Raw genomic sequence first — 14516 nt, forward strand, 5'->3', positions numbered from 1 at the left:
TTGCATCTTCGTCAGGGGGAGTCTCTGGGTCATGTCCATATCCCTCACTAAACTGTAACCTCCACAATCACGTGCACTTCCCCCCCATCACCGTGGCTCCAACGACAGCTGGCACTAAATGCTTGTTCAGTGGTTAATTCTGTCCTTTTTCATAAGAATTATCTCAGACAGTGAGAATCTGTAGCTTGAATTAAAGATACTGCTACTAAATCCCAATCTTTCAAAAAAAACCCACACAAACAAAATACTAACCATAAAAAAACTTAGACTTTGGTGATTATCCATTCAATATTTTTACCTCTTTGAGTATGAACTCAAACTGTGCAGTATCCAACAGAAACTGGAAGAGGATCTTGGGATTGTACCTCGAGTCTGTTAGGATCTGGTCCTTGATCTGACGAAGGCGTTTGTTGTTTGGGTCACAGGCTAGAATAGAAAAGAGTTTCCATTTATTAAATGTGTAGGGACTACCTATGGAATATGAATTCTTAAATATTTTCCTTCATTTTAAGATTTTAAAAGGTAATCAGCAAAATGTATATCAACAACATGATAAAATTGATTGTAAGTACATGTATGCTATGGGAGAAAGTATAATTGAACTGTTGAATGGAATGTATTTCCAGATTCTGCAAGCATTTGGGGGTTGATTTATTATCGAGTGTCCAATAGTGGCAGGCAGTGCCTCTGACACTTTCTTCAGTAGCTGCAGGCAGTCCTGAGCCTGGGTGAATGCCTCCAGCCGGTTTATAGGAGGCAGATGAAGACCACACTTTCCTTCTGCACATATGACTGAAACACCATAAAAGCGAAATAAGCAGTTATTCTTCCCACATATGACTCACAGCCAGATAGGCGGATCATCTGTTTCTGGTAAATTATGACCTTGTGCAATCAGGTCAGACAGTTTCCAGGCACAGAAATGGAAAACAGATGTGGCTGAAGATAAAAGCAGAGGACCCTGGCCGGCTGAGGTGGTCCCCGGCAGGATGCAAATCCAGGGAACCACTGGCTCCAGAGTCAGAAACATGGAGATGAGGCTGAGTCACTAGAAAACCACAGCTGGAGAGGATAAAGTGAGGGCTTAAGTTGCTTATAGGCTTGAGAAGGTAAGACTTTTGGTAAAGAAGATTATAAGCTGAGTTGATAATAATCCACAAATTAGAACTAGAGTTTATGTAAGACAAACTCAACTAATTAAAAAAACAGATCTACCCTAGCTGTTGCTCAGTGGTTAGAGCATTGGCCTGAAGACTGAAGGGTTTCGGGTCCAATTCTGGTCAAGGGCACGTATCTTGATTGCAGGCTCTATTCCTACCGCAGCCATGCCTGTGAAGGCAGCAACCAATCAATGTGTCTCTCTCACATCAATGTTTCTCTCTCTATCTCTTCCCCTCCCTTCTACTCTCTCTAAAATTCAATGGAAAAAATATCCTTGGTGAGGCTTAACCAAAGAAAAAGAAAAAAACCAAACAGATCTATTACATAACTAAAAACTTTAGCTATCAAATTCATGCTGTGAGTAAGCTATACTAGTAAACTGAAGAGAGATCTGGGCCAAGAAGCAAAATAATGGGAAGAGCAAAAACAGCTGGAAAGTAGCTCTAGTGCAGTGGTTCTCAACCTTGGCTGCACATTAGAATCACCTGGGAATCTTTTTAAAATCCTGATTTCTGGGCCTCAACCTCAGAAATTCTGTTTCTTTGTTACTAATGTTGTGGCCTCACCCCATAACAAAGAAACGGAATTTCCAGAGGATGAGGCCCAGAAATCAGGATTTTAAAATGATTCCCAGGTGATTCTAACGCGCAGCCAGGGTTGAGAACCACTGCTCTAGTGAGAAAGGCTTAAGAAGCTGAAGACTTCTATTGAGAAGACAGGCTGAGGAGAATTGCCACACATTTTCAAAGATACAAAGGATGAGGAAGTCCAACTACTGACCACTCACAGGAAGTGGAAACAGATGGCAGCTAGAGGGACATTCTACCATTGAACCAGGGCTCCCCTGTGGAGGTGTTTCCCACAACCTGTGAAGCGCTCACCTTGATGGCCAATAGGGTCTCCGAGAGGACCTTGACCCAGAAAAGGTCAAGACCAATCTACCTTAATTAAGTGCTCCTGTCTAGATAGTTCCTCAGCTCAGTGGGCCCATGCTTTCCTATTCTTCCCAAATCATACCTTTTCTTCTAGCATTTCTTCAGTCTACAACAGCCGTGGGCAAACTACCGCCTGCGGGCTGGATCCGGCCCGTTTGAAATGAATAAAACTCAAAAAAAAAAAGACCGTACCCTTTTATGTAATGATGTTTACTTTGAATTTATATTAGTTCACACAAACACTCCATCCATGCTTTTGTTCCGGCCCTCCGGTCTAGTTTAAGAACCCATTGTGGCCCGCGAGTCAAAAAGTTTGCCCACCCCTGGCCTAGAATCTCTTCTGTGTTTTTTTTTTTTTTTTTTTACTTTGAAACTTATCAAAGGCCAGTCAGCTCCTGCCTCCTGCGTGGAGCCTTCCCTGACCACCACCACCTCTCCATCCCAAGCTATGTTTCTCTCTTGCTCTGGACTCAGATCCCACCATCTGTCTGGCTCTTAGTCATGGGCACAGCCCTTGCATTACTTTCCTATTGCTGCTATAACAAATTACCACAAACTTAGTGCCTTAAAAAGACACAAATTTATTCCCTTACTAGAGGCCTGGTGCACGAAATTCGCACACGGGTAGGGTCCCTAGGCCTGGCCGGCAATCAGGGCCAATCTGTGGGGTGACCAGCGGGGTGATTGGAGGGCCCTCTGCTGGCACCCGCCTTGGCCAGCCTGGGGCCTGTAGGCAGCTCCTGTGTTGATCATCTGCTCCCTGGTAGTCAGTGCGCGTCATAACGACTGGTTGTTCTGCAGTTTGGTCGATTTGCACATTAGGCTTTTATTATATAGGATAGTTCCAGAGGTGGAAAATCTGAAATGGGTCTCACTGGGCTAAAAGCAAGATGTCAGTGGGCTGTGCTCCTTCTGGAGGCTCCAGGGAAAACCCACTTTTTCATGATGCCATCTTTCTAGTTCTGACTCTCGCTTCCTCTTTACCTGACTTAAGGACCTCTGTGACTGCACTGGACCCACTGGAATAACTTCCTCACTTTAAGATCAACTGATTAGAAGCATAATTCCATCTGTAACCTTAGCCCCCCTACAATCCTCTTTGCCACATAATATAACACACCCACAGGTTCCAAGGATTAGGCCATGAACATTTTGGGAGGGAGTAGAGAGACATTATTCTGCCCACCACAGATCTAGTTATATTTTTCATATGTATACATCTGATCTTCCCAGTTTGATCAGTGACAAGATCCTTGAACAAGGGAGGTAAATTTATTCAGATTCCAAGCACCTAGCAGTACCTGACGAAGGGGTTGTTCAGGTGGGCACTGACTTGTCCAAGTAGGCACAGCATGACTAACTTAGAAAGCAACTCAATTCTCATCCAAGAGCTAAACCACTTTGCATCACGAAGCAGACCTTGGCTCTGAACGCCTTCTCGTGGAGCGATGCAGACGGCCACACCTTCCGTGCCTTACCTGCGTCCGCCGTGTGGAGCATGAGCCATCGGATGGCCACATTGCAGTCTCTCAGGCAGTTTAGAAGCCTTGGAATGTTGTCCAGGACCATCTCCTCCCTTAGGTAACCTTCTTTCAGGAACTGCTGCACTTGAGCGTGCACTCTTTCACTGGCAGTGGCATATCTGCTTGCCTTTGCAAATAAAAAACGTGAATCACATTTAAAAAGCGAATCACATTGAAATGAATCCCTGGATGGATGATGACATTTCTATATAAGATGCCTAACATATGGACTGGAGTGGATAAGGCTCAACGGGAGTTTACTGGACATTTTTAAAAAGAGTATTGGACTGCCCGGCCAGTATGGCTCAGTGGTTGAGCGTCAGCCTATGAACTAGGAGGTCTTGGTTTGATTCCTGGTCAGGGCATATGCCTGGGGTGCAGCCTCGATTGCCTGTGTGGGGCATGCAGGGGGCAGCTGATCAATGATTCTCTCTCATCATTGACTTTCTTTCTCTCTTCCTCTCTAAGATCAATAAAGACATATTTTTTTAAAAAGAGTATTGGATTTAGGATTGAGAGACTAAAATCTCATTCATGCTGTGATTAAATATTGGTGTGACTCTGGGTTTAACCGCTGTGTATTGGTTTCTCCAAATGTAAACTGGAGAACTGGATCAGGTGGTTCCCTTCTATTCTTGGGTGGAAAAGAAACATAAAGGCAGAAGCTAAGTTATCTGTTCTTCCCATTACTATCAATAAAGGAGTCAGAGCAGAGCAGAAATACTCAAAAGATGAGACTTCTACAGACAGATGAAAACTTCACAAAAAAACACACCTCAGTGCATCAAAACTGAATTTGCAGACCTTTGGTAAATTTGGTCATTCTGATTTGCCCTCGGCAAGACTTAATGTCAAACATCATTAACCTCGTCAGATTAGCTTAAAACTATCACTAGACTCTGAAGAATTTCTTACAATGTCACAAACAAGACAATGCAATTTTGGAAAGAGATTTCAGTAATGAAAAATTAATGTTCTGATGCTGGTAAGTATGAAAGCACCACTTTCTCCAATATATTTCTAGGAGACATTCCAGAATTGCAATTATTTTGTGCATTATTTATGGATTGCAACGTATCAGAATAAAACATGCGAGGCCTTTGAATCAATATTATTCTATCCACACTGGAAACTCAAAAACTCAGATAGGTAGGCTGAGAAAGACAGCTGTTCAGAAATACCAAGTATGTTCCCCAATAAAAGATTTTATTTTAATTCCTCTGTTGCCGCCCGTAAGTACCCTGCCCAGGGATCGAACCTGCAACCTGCAACCTCTTGGTTTACGGAACAAAGCTCCAATGAACTGAGCCAAACCAGCCAGGCCTACCTTGTGTTCTTTATTGAAGAGACACAATGTAGCCATTTAAACTTTAAGGAGAGGAATGCCTTCAGTCTTGTTGCTTATCTTGCACATCAGAAATGATGAATTTAAAGTACAGTGACGGCATATGTGTACATTCAGTTACTGTCTTCAACACCCATCTTGTTGATGACAATATTAAAATTTTGATTACCAGTAGAAGTAACCAGAACATAAGGACACAATCTTTAGCAAGAATAAAGCAAGTCAATGGGAACCACATGTCACACGGGTTCATCTTAGGTGGCTGAATCCTCCTTAGGACCCAAGCCTCCCACTTATGTCTAAGATACAAGTTTAAAAAGCTACAACTAATCTATCTTATTCTGCAAAAATCAGCTTTCATTAATCATTGCATTCATGGTTTTGTGGACATCTTCCAAATGCCTTGGGAAATCTACTGGGCTCATTTCCTGCCCTATTAATGCAGGCTGGAGGTTGTTTGAGAATCCTCCCCAACCGGCCAGAACTTACCTGTTCTCTGACATTTGCAAGGTCCAGGGTATTGTTTAAAGCAGTTTTTGCAGCTTTGTAAGGTTCCCAAGCATCTGCTAGATTAACTGTGATCCCCATGTAAATGCTAATTACCTGAAAGAGGAGACATTCACTCAGCATTTGCTTAGCACCCACCCACGTCAAGGCAAGGGGCTGGGAAAATACACAGTTAGAGGACACATCTCCCTATCCCATTTTAAATTCCATTCCAATGAAAACCAATGAGAAAGCAAGACGTTCCAGATACACAGGGAAGTGTTCTTACTTAGGAGGACTCTGGAACAAAAGTGACAATGTTGCTGTTCATGAACAATAAGTAAAAGGAGATTTTCCTTTCAAACTGTTAGTTAGATTCCTAGGTGAAGAAAAATGAAAGGGGAAAGAGAAGCAGAGACAGACTGGACAATGTTCTCAAACATTTTCATCTCAGTCTTTACACTCTTAAAAGTCACTGAGGACCCCAAAGAATGTTTTTGAAAAATGTGGATTATATCTATTGATATTTATCGTATTTCACACTAAAATTGAAAAATTTCATTTAAAATAACAATAAACTCATTACATGCTGACATATTTTTGTATTAAAATAATCTAAGTTTTCCCTCCAAAAAACTGAGAATGGCATTGTTTTACATTTATTTTTTTTAAAATATTACATACAATGCCTCTTTATCCCTATTAGTGTTTTTCTTTAAAATTCTCTTGATGTAATATTAATATTTTCTCACTAGCTTTTTATTGGTTGGCATTTGCCTGGCATATCTTTTTTCCCCTTACTTTCAGTGCACCAGGTGGGTCTGACCTTCCTTCATGCTCAGAGTGTTTCTGAGAATAGCATTATGGCCAACACTTCTGTATGAAGCTCAGGCAAATGGAGCCAGACAATCAGCGTGTGCGTCTCGGTGGCTCAATCCTATTGTGTGAGAACGATCATTCGTGGGCAGGGAGCACCATCTGCTAATTGCAGTCTGTTCTTCCCACCAGTAAAGGCCCTCATTCGGGGCCTCATCACATATAGTTTGAGACTCAACAGATGGTAAGAAATCTGCTGCCTGAGAACATGATCCAACTCACTGTTTGTGAAAACCTGTATGAGCGAAGAAAACATTTCACATATATTATGTTAAGTCAGTTTTATTCTTTTAAGAATTACTACTGTAACATTAAAAAGTGATAAGCAAATCCCTGCAGGAAGCTAAACCTTCATAGCCCTATCAGCATGAGCGTATAGAGAAAACCTATTATAAAAGTGAAATTCTATTCATAAAACGACAAATTAGATCAATTCTGCTAGCTTCGAGTCATAAAATAAGAAGGCTTGTGTAACTTAGCTGCAATCTCTGTAGCTAAAAAGCAAGACACGTTGAAATATATGGTTTTACCTTGAGAGTGCCCATTTGAGAAAAAAAGGAACAGGTTCAGGAAATTTTACTGGCTGATCTATTCCTTCATGTTATGATTTATAAAATTCTCAACACACTTAAAGTAATTTTACCTAAGTGATTTTTATGTCTCACTATGCACAACATTATGACCTCTGGGTAACAGGCCAAAAGAATGGAGAAACCAGTCCTTTAACAAGCTTCTTACAGAGTAAAAAATCCTAATAGCAATACTTGCCCAATTATCTGGAAAGTATTTATCCACTATCTCTCGCATTTTTGCTTGATGGGTATGAAGGATGGAAGGGTCAAAGTAGAGAATGACATACAGCATGGCGGCCTGATTTGCCAGGGCCGTGCTGCGGTGCTCCGGCAAGGGGTACGCTGAGACCTGCAAACAGAGGGGAGACCAGGAGAGGCAGCTGTTGGTAACAGCTGAACTTCCACGCGCCAAGAATATGACTGCATCCTAGGACACACCCGTCTCCAAAGCCACCTCTTCAGAGCGCCCGGACACGGGAAGCCATTCTCCCGGCTTTGCTGGCGGGGCCTTCCTTCTTATCCCCGACCACGCGACCTGATGCTCTTCCTTCCAGCCCTCAACTCGGCTGCAACTCTAAGCCGTTTCCTTACAAAAAGAGAGTTGCAACCCCAGGACTCCCACTAGTTGTCCATTTTGTGTCTTTCCCATTACAATCTCTTAGAACTGACAGAACCCACGCTCACTATTGCTATTTTCTCACTGCCTGTTGGCTCGTCCCCTCATTGAAATGTCTTCCACCGTCCCCTCAAGGGGGTTTCCGAAGGTCCCTCACAAGCTCACCATCACGCAGTTCAATGCCTTTTAGCGCCCGCCCTTAAGCTCTCTCAGGAACGACATTCCCTCCGCCGGTTTCCCAGCCACCACTCTTCTAATCTGCTTTGCGGGGGGTTCTCCTGCCAGCTTCCCAGGGCTGGTGTGTCCATCGCCTCCTGCCTGAGGAATCTCTGGCTGCTCACAGGGCATATCACCTCAAGGACCGAGCAGGAAGGGAGGAATGATTACAAGGACAGCAGAGTGATGTCTCATGGAACCTGGCCAGCACTCTGGAAGGGCCTAGAGCTGTGAACCACAAAGCCCTCACTGTTTCTCCTTTTGATGTGTTTGCCCAACTTTCCTCTCTCTCCAGAATGTTTTCCCTAACATGGCAGAATGAGGCTGCTCCAAAGTCCAGGTTTTGCATGTTGGGAGTAAACACATATCCAGAAACTGTTTTGCAGGCCCAATTCCAAATTACCTGGAGATGGAATCTGATCCATCTTGGGTCAAGGGACTGCCCCACTCCAATCAGCCAGGGACAGGGGAGGGCAGGGCAGAGTGGGGCAGACAGACAACACTTTGGTGCACTAGCTGTTGCTCTAACCACTTAGCTACACTGACCAGGGCAGGCAGGGTTTCCAGTCATGCTCATGCTGCCTCCTCTGCCTGGACTGCTCTCACATCCCCTTTGACACCTGTTCCCTGACACATGTGCTTCCCCCAAGATATGATGCATCTTGCTTTCCTGTAATTTCTTTAGTTGTCTGTCTGTCTTCTTTCCTCAGTTACGAGCTCATTGTACACAGGGGCCATGGCCTCGCTCCATCAGCGATGTATCCCCAGCACGTGCACAGGCACATACATCCACTCAATAACTACTTCTTTCCAAACAGAGCTCAAATCCCATCTCTTCCCAGAAATCTCCAATTCTGCCTAAATCAATATCCCTCTTTTCTCTCCCATCCCACAGCATAGCTCAAAGGTCTTAAATAATTTTTAGCTGCTTTTACTCTTTTGAGAAAGCAGGAAGGGCAGGAGGAATTGAGGAGGAAAGTGAAATCAGACTTTTAAATGACTAAGATCTTAATGGACTCAATTCCCACCTGGTTGTAAATATCGTCAGATCTCAGTCGACCAATGACCATACTGATGAAGGATTCATTGATAGGCACTCTCTGGAAATAGCTCTCAGGATAGTTGGGTGGTCTTTTGGCTCCTGGTTGGCTGGAATAACCTGTACTTCGCAGCAGCTTACAAATATCGTCCATGTTTGAATCAGCAGAAGATCGGGCGGCACTGAGTCACATGCACAATGGGAAATAAAACCACAAACCAACCACACACATCAGAAACGGAAAAGTCCAACAAAGCAGAAGAATTTCTTGATTTCATCTAGTTTTAGATATCACCGTGGGTCAATTTATATCCTTAAGATTCAAAATCATATTTTCAAAAAGCCTGTTAAAATACAGCAAACATATAAGATGGGTTCTTGGATGTAAGTACAGTTTTAGGTCAAGGCCCACTGTCCCTTTTCCAAAATCTGTGGGTCTGGATTTGTTTCAGATTACAGCATTTTCCAAATGTAAGAAAGTAATATGTACATAGACTATGTACAATATGATATTCCAGTAGGGTGTCAGCTTGCATTCCATGATCATCACACATTAATATTTAGATAGCAAATTTTAGGAATAGCACACAAGAGAGATAAATCAAGACTATCTATAGCCTCATATTTGCTCTGGTCAGGTTTTGACTCCATATGATTTCAGGTTGGGTCATTTTTTGCTGCCAAAGGAGTTACTGTGTGTGTGTGTGTGTTTGTATTTTACATAGCTCTTTGGATTTCAGAGTTGTACATAAAGAATGTGAACCTGCGCCAATGTTTCATAAGTTAAAAAATAATTAAAAAAAAATCAAGACAATTTAAAGTGGGATATACATTAATAGGTTTATCTTGTTAAGGGGCACTTTCTACATAGATTTAATCAAAACATCTATGATTTTCGGGGTGGTTTGGAGTAGGATTTCCTCAAAGAGACTCAAAGAATCTTAGACTTGATGATGGCCTCCTACTGAATGTAGGAATCTCCTCTGTCACAACTCTGACTTGCAATTTTTCCGTGTCACTTCAATAATGGAGCCTCACATTCCAGTGAATTAGCTGTTGTACCCAAAGGGACAAAGCCAGATTGTCCAAGCTGGGCTTGAGAAGCAAACTTTTCTCTTCTTCTTTCTGTCATTTACCTTTTTTGTTTTCCTAGGTACTTTCAGAAATATAGGCAAGGCCATTCGAAGTTCATTTTTAAACCACAGATGTTAAGACAGCTCTTGGTCACGCAGATGAGACTGAATTATGCATGTGGGCGGAGAGTCTCCTCCCATTGATAAGGCTGAGAGGAAGCAGGCCAGCTCGGTAGCTAAGAGTAATTTACTGCTGAGCAGGCAGCAGTCCCAGGGGTCCCCAAACAATCCCTCTGTTGGATATCCCGCCTTGCCCTATTTAGGTTGTCCTAATTTGTAAGTTTGAAAATGTTAATTCTAGTCCACGCATCTTTAGCTCAAGTTCCTAACTGACTCCTGCTTATTGACTGTTTCTTCTCTGAATCTGACTATTTCTCACATTAACCCTGCATCCAGATTTTGACTCATTAAGTCAACAAATTGAAACCTGTGTACTAGGTACTAGAACTAGAGTTGGTTGAAGTGGTACTCCTTGAAGTCACAGCGCTTTGTAGACATACCTAACACATGATCATGATGGGGTGCTGTTGCTTGTTTTGTGTTTGTCTCATGCATGTATATGAGTGAGAACTCCCTTTCAACCTGACCTCTGAGTGATAACTTTTCAAAGCCATTAACCTGAAACTGACAACAGAAAATTCATCCATTTCCTTACATCTGCCAAGGAGTAACATTTGAAACTTAAAAACAAAAACAAACAAACCAAAAAAGAACATTGATTAGACTTCCACATTTGCAAATTTATCTTTAAGGTAAAGAAAGAAAATTCAGATTCCCTTAAAAAAACACACCACACCCCCAAAAACTGAGGTACCATCATGGACATGACAATCCGTATATCTCTAATAATTTATAACATATATGTAATCTGGAGATTATATGATATCTAATCTGTTATGATGACGTAAAATATATAGTAACTGCTGTCATTTCTATTGTATCTTCAGAAGAAATTAAGAATCTTCTCTTTTTTTGCTTTCTAGATCACACTGCTGCACAATAAAAGCAATATAGAAACCTACACTGCCTTGAACCGATAGCATGCTTCTGGCACGTGCAGCCCCAGCCCAGGGGTACCTGTATCGATAGTAAGAAACCAGCATTCTCTCTCTGACTTCCCCTTCAATCTTTTGGTCAATGACCAGCAGCATGACTCCGTACAGGTACAGCGCTTCACACTAGGAAGAGAAAGAGACAATGGCCAAACTCACAGGAGGACACATTCTCATGGAGGGATGCTGATGACGGTTAAAAAGATCACTTTGCTCCCATTCCTCCTAAAAGCTTCATATTACAAGGAGAATGTAGGTTTCTCCCGAAGGGTTTTCTCACCTTCTGTACAGAATGAGCTTTAACAATTTTATGCAAAATAAATTTCAACTCAGAGTGCTTATCTTTCAGCTGGCCTGGTTTTGATATTTTGCTTGGGATACTAATATTATGAACACCCCTGAGTCATTCACTTACTTAACAGACATTTCTTAAGCGATCACTCTATACTAGGTACTACCTAGATGTCTGGGATGCAAAAGATAAAGAAGAGAGGACTGTTACACTGAGGAAGCTCAAACTCGACACAATCTTTATTCACTTGTAATTCTGTTCAAAGTCTACAATGTTCTACATTCAGAGACAGATCTGTTAGTTAGAAGATAGTTATCAGTGAATTTTGCTTCACTTTAAAGGGTACTCTGTATGTACTTGTGACTTACAGGAAAAAAGTGCTGTTAAGCTCGACATTCTGGAACTTCTATTTAAATGGTCCCTAGCACTTACTAAAAGTTGTTTTCCATCTTCATTGAGAAGCACAGTTTCTATGGTTTGCTGAATGTAAACACCTTCATTGAGATCTTCCAGGTATCTAGAAATGAAACCCCAGAGCAAGTTATTGATAATGAAAACTTGAACAATATCTTTGATGAAGAAAAGTAAAGATTTCTAAAGGTAAAGCAAGATACTAGGCATTCTGGCCTTCAAATAATTTTTGAGCTGAAACTCATGGCAATTAGAGCCATAGGTTGCTAGTTATGGCTACTCCAAGTAAAAGGAAGATTCCCTAGTCCCAATTTGTGAATTACAAATATCTTAGGAAGTAATGGCATACAAACATGGACTAGTTTAAAATGCTTTTAATTAGTTTTAAAGCTAGTGAGTAATGAATTCCTAAGGGCTGGAACAGTGGTTCTCAACCTTCCTAATGCCTCGACCCTTTAATACAGTTCCTCATGTTGTGGTGACCCCAAACCATAAAATTATTTTCATTGCTACTTCATAACTGTAATTTTGCTACTATTATGAATCATAATGTAAATATCTGATATGCAGGATGTATTTTCATTGTTACAAATTGAACATAATTAAAGCATAGTGATTAATCACAAAAACAATATGTAATTATATATGTGTTTTCCGATGGTCTTAGGCGACCCCTGTGAAAGGGTCGTTCGGCCCCCAAAGGGGTCACGACCCACAGGTTGAGAACCGCTCGGCTGGAAGGAAGAGAATATTGTGTGGTTAGGGATAAGAAGGAAAGTATGGTTACCAATGCTATGAAAATATGTTCCTTTTTTTCCACTTCTCATATATAATATACTAAAATATGATCATAAACCACAGGATTGAAAGACATTATGAGTTAGTATAGACCAGGATTATTGTAACACTTTACAAGAGCAGGAAATCATAATAAAACTCTAAGATACTTAAGATGACTAGTGCCACAGGAAGGACAAGACAACAGTGCATGGTATAATCTAGTACACTGTGGAATAATAACTCAGAAAGATTGACATGTTCTAGAATGTCCCTTTCCCCCGCCACAATTTATATCAGAATAAGCTATTACTAAATTAATCAATACCTGTTTAAGTCTACAATATATTTATGCACACTTTGAAATGCTAAATAAAATCTGGTCACAATTTCTATGTTGTTTTCACGAAATTCTTCATCTAAATCCTGTAGCTCTGGCTTAGCTTCCAGTTTGCTTTCCCATAATTCTGGACCCTAAGAAGAAAAACACATTTATGGAGATGTCAATAAAAACATACTTGTGGGTAACAATTTCTAAGTAGTCTTAAAAATGTGCTCATATGCCTTAAGAGCGATGTCAAAAGTTGAAAGCAGAGCAACAGAAAGTAATAAAGATAATAGAAGCCTAGATATAAAAGCATTTTGAAACGAATTTGAATTACAACCACAATTAGCATGCTTTAAATATGAAATATGTTATATCAAAGTTATCTTAATAAAATATAATTAGGGCTGCACACAATACCTTTACATTATTTTCAAGTTAGTTGGCTGATATTAAATTTGGTTTAAAAATCTCTCCTATTTGCCCTAGCCGGTTTGGCTCAGTGTAGTAGAGCATCAGCCTGCGGTCTGAAGGGTCCCAGGATTGATTCCAGTGAAGGGCATATACCTTGGTTGCAGGCTCAATCCCCGGCCCTGGTCAGGGTGTGTGCGGGAGGCAACCAATCAATGTGCCTCTCTCACATCAATGTTTCTCTTTCTCTCCCCCTCCTTTCAATTCTCTAAAAACCAATGGAAAAATATCCTTGGGTGAGGATTAACAAAAACATAAAAATAAAAATATCTCCTATTGAACTCTTTCTCCATAATAACTTAACTTCGCAGCATCTCATGGTCCCCACAGAAAGCATGCTTTCTTAGAAAAGACAATGGTAAAAATGCTATAGGGGCAGATTACCTTAAAGTAGCTGAAATCAAATATGATATCTCCATATTTCTGTTGATCAGCTCGGTCCTTTAACCTGAACACAGCAGGAATAAACTCAGAGAGCCTCAGAAGTTCAGCAATGATGGCATTGCCACAGGAGACGATCCTGAGGATGGCCTGGCCGCAGAGGTTGTTCTCAGCCAGGAAGTCCAACATCCTGAGGACCAGCAGCTACTCCGCGCGCGCGTGTCCCCACTGGCCGGTGGGGACGGCCAACCGGCTTCAGAGCTGGGGTCTGCGAATCATTAGTGGAAACCGGGTCTGCTGACAGATGTTTGCTCCATTTAAGAAACTGTATCCAAAAAAAGAAAATAAATCTCCATTTTTTAAGGCAGCATGTGAAACACATAGATACTATTTTTCTCCCAAACTCCCTAAAAAACAAACAAGAAAAATGATTTCTGATGGGGAGGGGGGTGGGGGAGGGCATTTCTTCACGTTTTCCATGTGGAAGGGCTTTGAAAAATGAACACTCTTGGCCTCTTTTTCACCCCTTGATTCACTTCTCCCCCCGAGGAAAGACCCAATGTGGCTACCACTGAGCCTGGGAGAAGGAACCGCTGAGCATGAGTGTTCCAATGTGCCCTCAATTGGGCACCGGTTATTACATTTTCCTTCCAGGAGCTGTCTCTTGTTTAACCTTCGGGAAAAGGTATGCCCTAAAATCCACTAGAATTAGTTGAAGGAACACCTTTAGAAATGCTTTTCTCATATGTTATGTGCAGGAAGTCCTTATTATCGAGGATAATACATGCCTGAGAAAGGCTGCGCAGTGACTGTAAAGTAAAGATAAGCATTTCATACCAAGCAGTAGGCAAGCCTGATTAGTTATATCTTAAAACATTGTAACCCGATGAAAATAAGTTTCTGCT

At 41.5% G+C, this 14516-nt stretch overlaps 1 protein-coding gene across 1 annotated transcript in view; it reads right to left on the bottom strand.

The window, feature by feature from the left end:
• The window catches only part of WASHC5 (WASH complex subunit 5), a 47830-nt gene that overhangs the window by 31234 nt on the left and 2080 nt on the right, over positions 1–14516 (bottom strand). Inside the window, exons 2-10 of the mRNA XM_081111429.1 lie at positions 13615–13936; positions 12763–12908; positions 11679–11763; positions 10980–11080; positions 8759–8951; positions 7095–7247; positions 5454–5567; positions 3575–3746; positions 299–426 (exon numbers count right to left, since the gene is read on the bottom strand). Coding sequence (XP_080967555.1) covers positions 299–426; positions 3575–3746; positions 5454–5567; positions 7095–7247; positions 8759–8951; positions 10980–11080; positions 11679–11763; positions 12763–12908; positions 13615–13800 — 1278 coding nt within the window. The 5' untranslated portion in view covers positions 13801–13936. The remainder of the gene's footprint in view (positions 1–298; positions 427–3574; positions 3747–5453; positions 5568–7094; positions 7248–8758; positions 8952–10979; positions 11081–11678; positions 11764–12762; positions 12909–13614; positions 13937–14516) is intronic.

This window comes from Myotis nattereri (assembly GCF_964212035.1).
Source record: "Myotis nattereri genome assembly, chromosome: 17".
Classification (NCBI taxonomy): domain Eukaryota; kingdom Metazoa; phylum Chordata; class Mammalia; order Chiroptera; family Vespertilionidae; genus Myotis; species Myotis nattereri.